Source organism: Phaethon lepturus, unplaced genomic scaffold, assembly GCF_000687285.1.
Source record: "Phaethon lepturus isolate BGI_N335 unplaced genomic scaffold, ASM68728v1 scaffold47249, whole genome shotgun sequence".
NCBI classification, from domain to species: Eukaryota; Metazoa; Chordata; class Aves; order Phaethontiformes; family Phaethontidae; genus Phaethon; species Phaethon lepturus.
Genome location: NW_010564958.1, coordinates 2,654 through 3,157, shown reverse-complemented (window position 1 = coordinate 3,157; position 504 = coordinate 2,654). Strand labels below are relative to the sequence as shown.

General features: G+C 68.3%; 1 protein-coding gene across 1 annotated transcript in view; it reads left to right on the top strand.

Annotated features, from left to right (window-relative positions):
• Window positions 1–255, top strand: part of LOC104626971 (PR domain zinc finger protein 12-like) — a gene marked incomplete at its 5' end in the record, with an annotated part of 1,794 nt that extends 1,539 nt beyond the window's left edge. The window contains 1 exon segment of the mRNA XM_010295028.1: window positions 5–255. Coding sequence (XP_010293330.1) covers window positions 5–255 — 251 coding nt within the window.
• Window positions 256–504: the final 249 nt, after the last annotated feature.

The following is a 504-nucleotide window of genomic DNA, read 5'->3' as shown; positions in this document are numbered from 1 at the left end:
TTCGTGTGCCGCTTCTGCAACCGCCGCTTCAGCCAGTCCTCCACCCTCCGCAACCACGTCCGCTTGCACACCGGCGAGCGTCCCTACAAGTGCCAGGTTTGCCAAAGTGCCTACTCCCAGCTCGCCGGGCTGCGGGCACACCAGAAAAGCGCTCGCCACCGGCCCCCCAACGCCTCCCTACAGGCTCACTCGCCGGCCCTGCCCGTGCCCCATCCCGCCTCCCTGGCCCATCACATCCCCACCATGGTGCTGTGAACGTCCGCTTGCACACCGGCGAGCGTCCCTACAAGTGCCAGGTTTGCCAAAGTGCCTACTCCCAGCTCGCCGGGCTGCGGGCACACCAGAAAAGCGCTCGCCACCGGCCCCCCAACGCCTCCCTACAGGCTCACTCGCCGGCCCTGCCCGTGCCCCATCCCGCCTCCCTGGCCCATCACATCCCCACCATGGTGCTGTGAGCCCGGGCGTGGCAGGGGGGGGCTTTTTGGACAGCAAAGACTGGTGCCG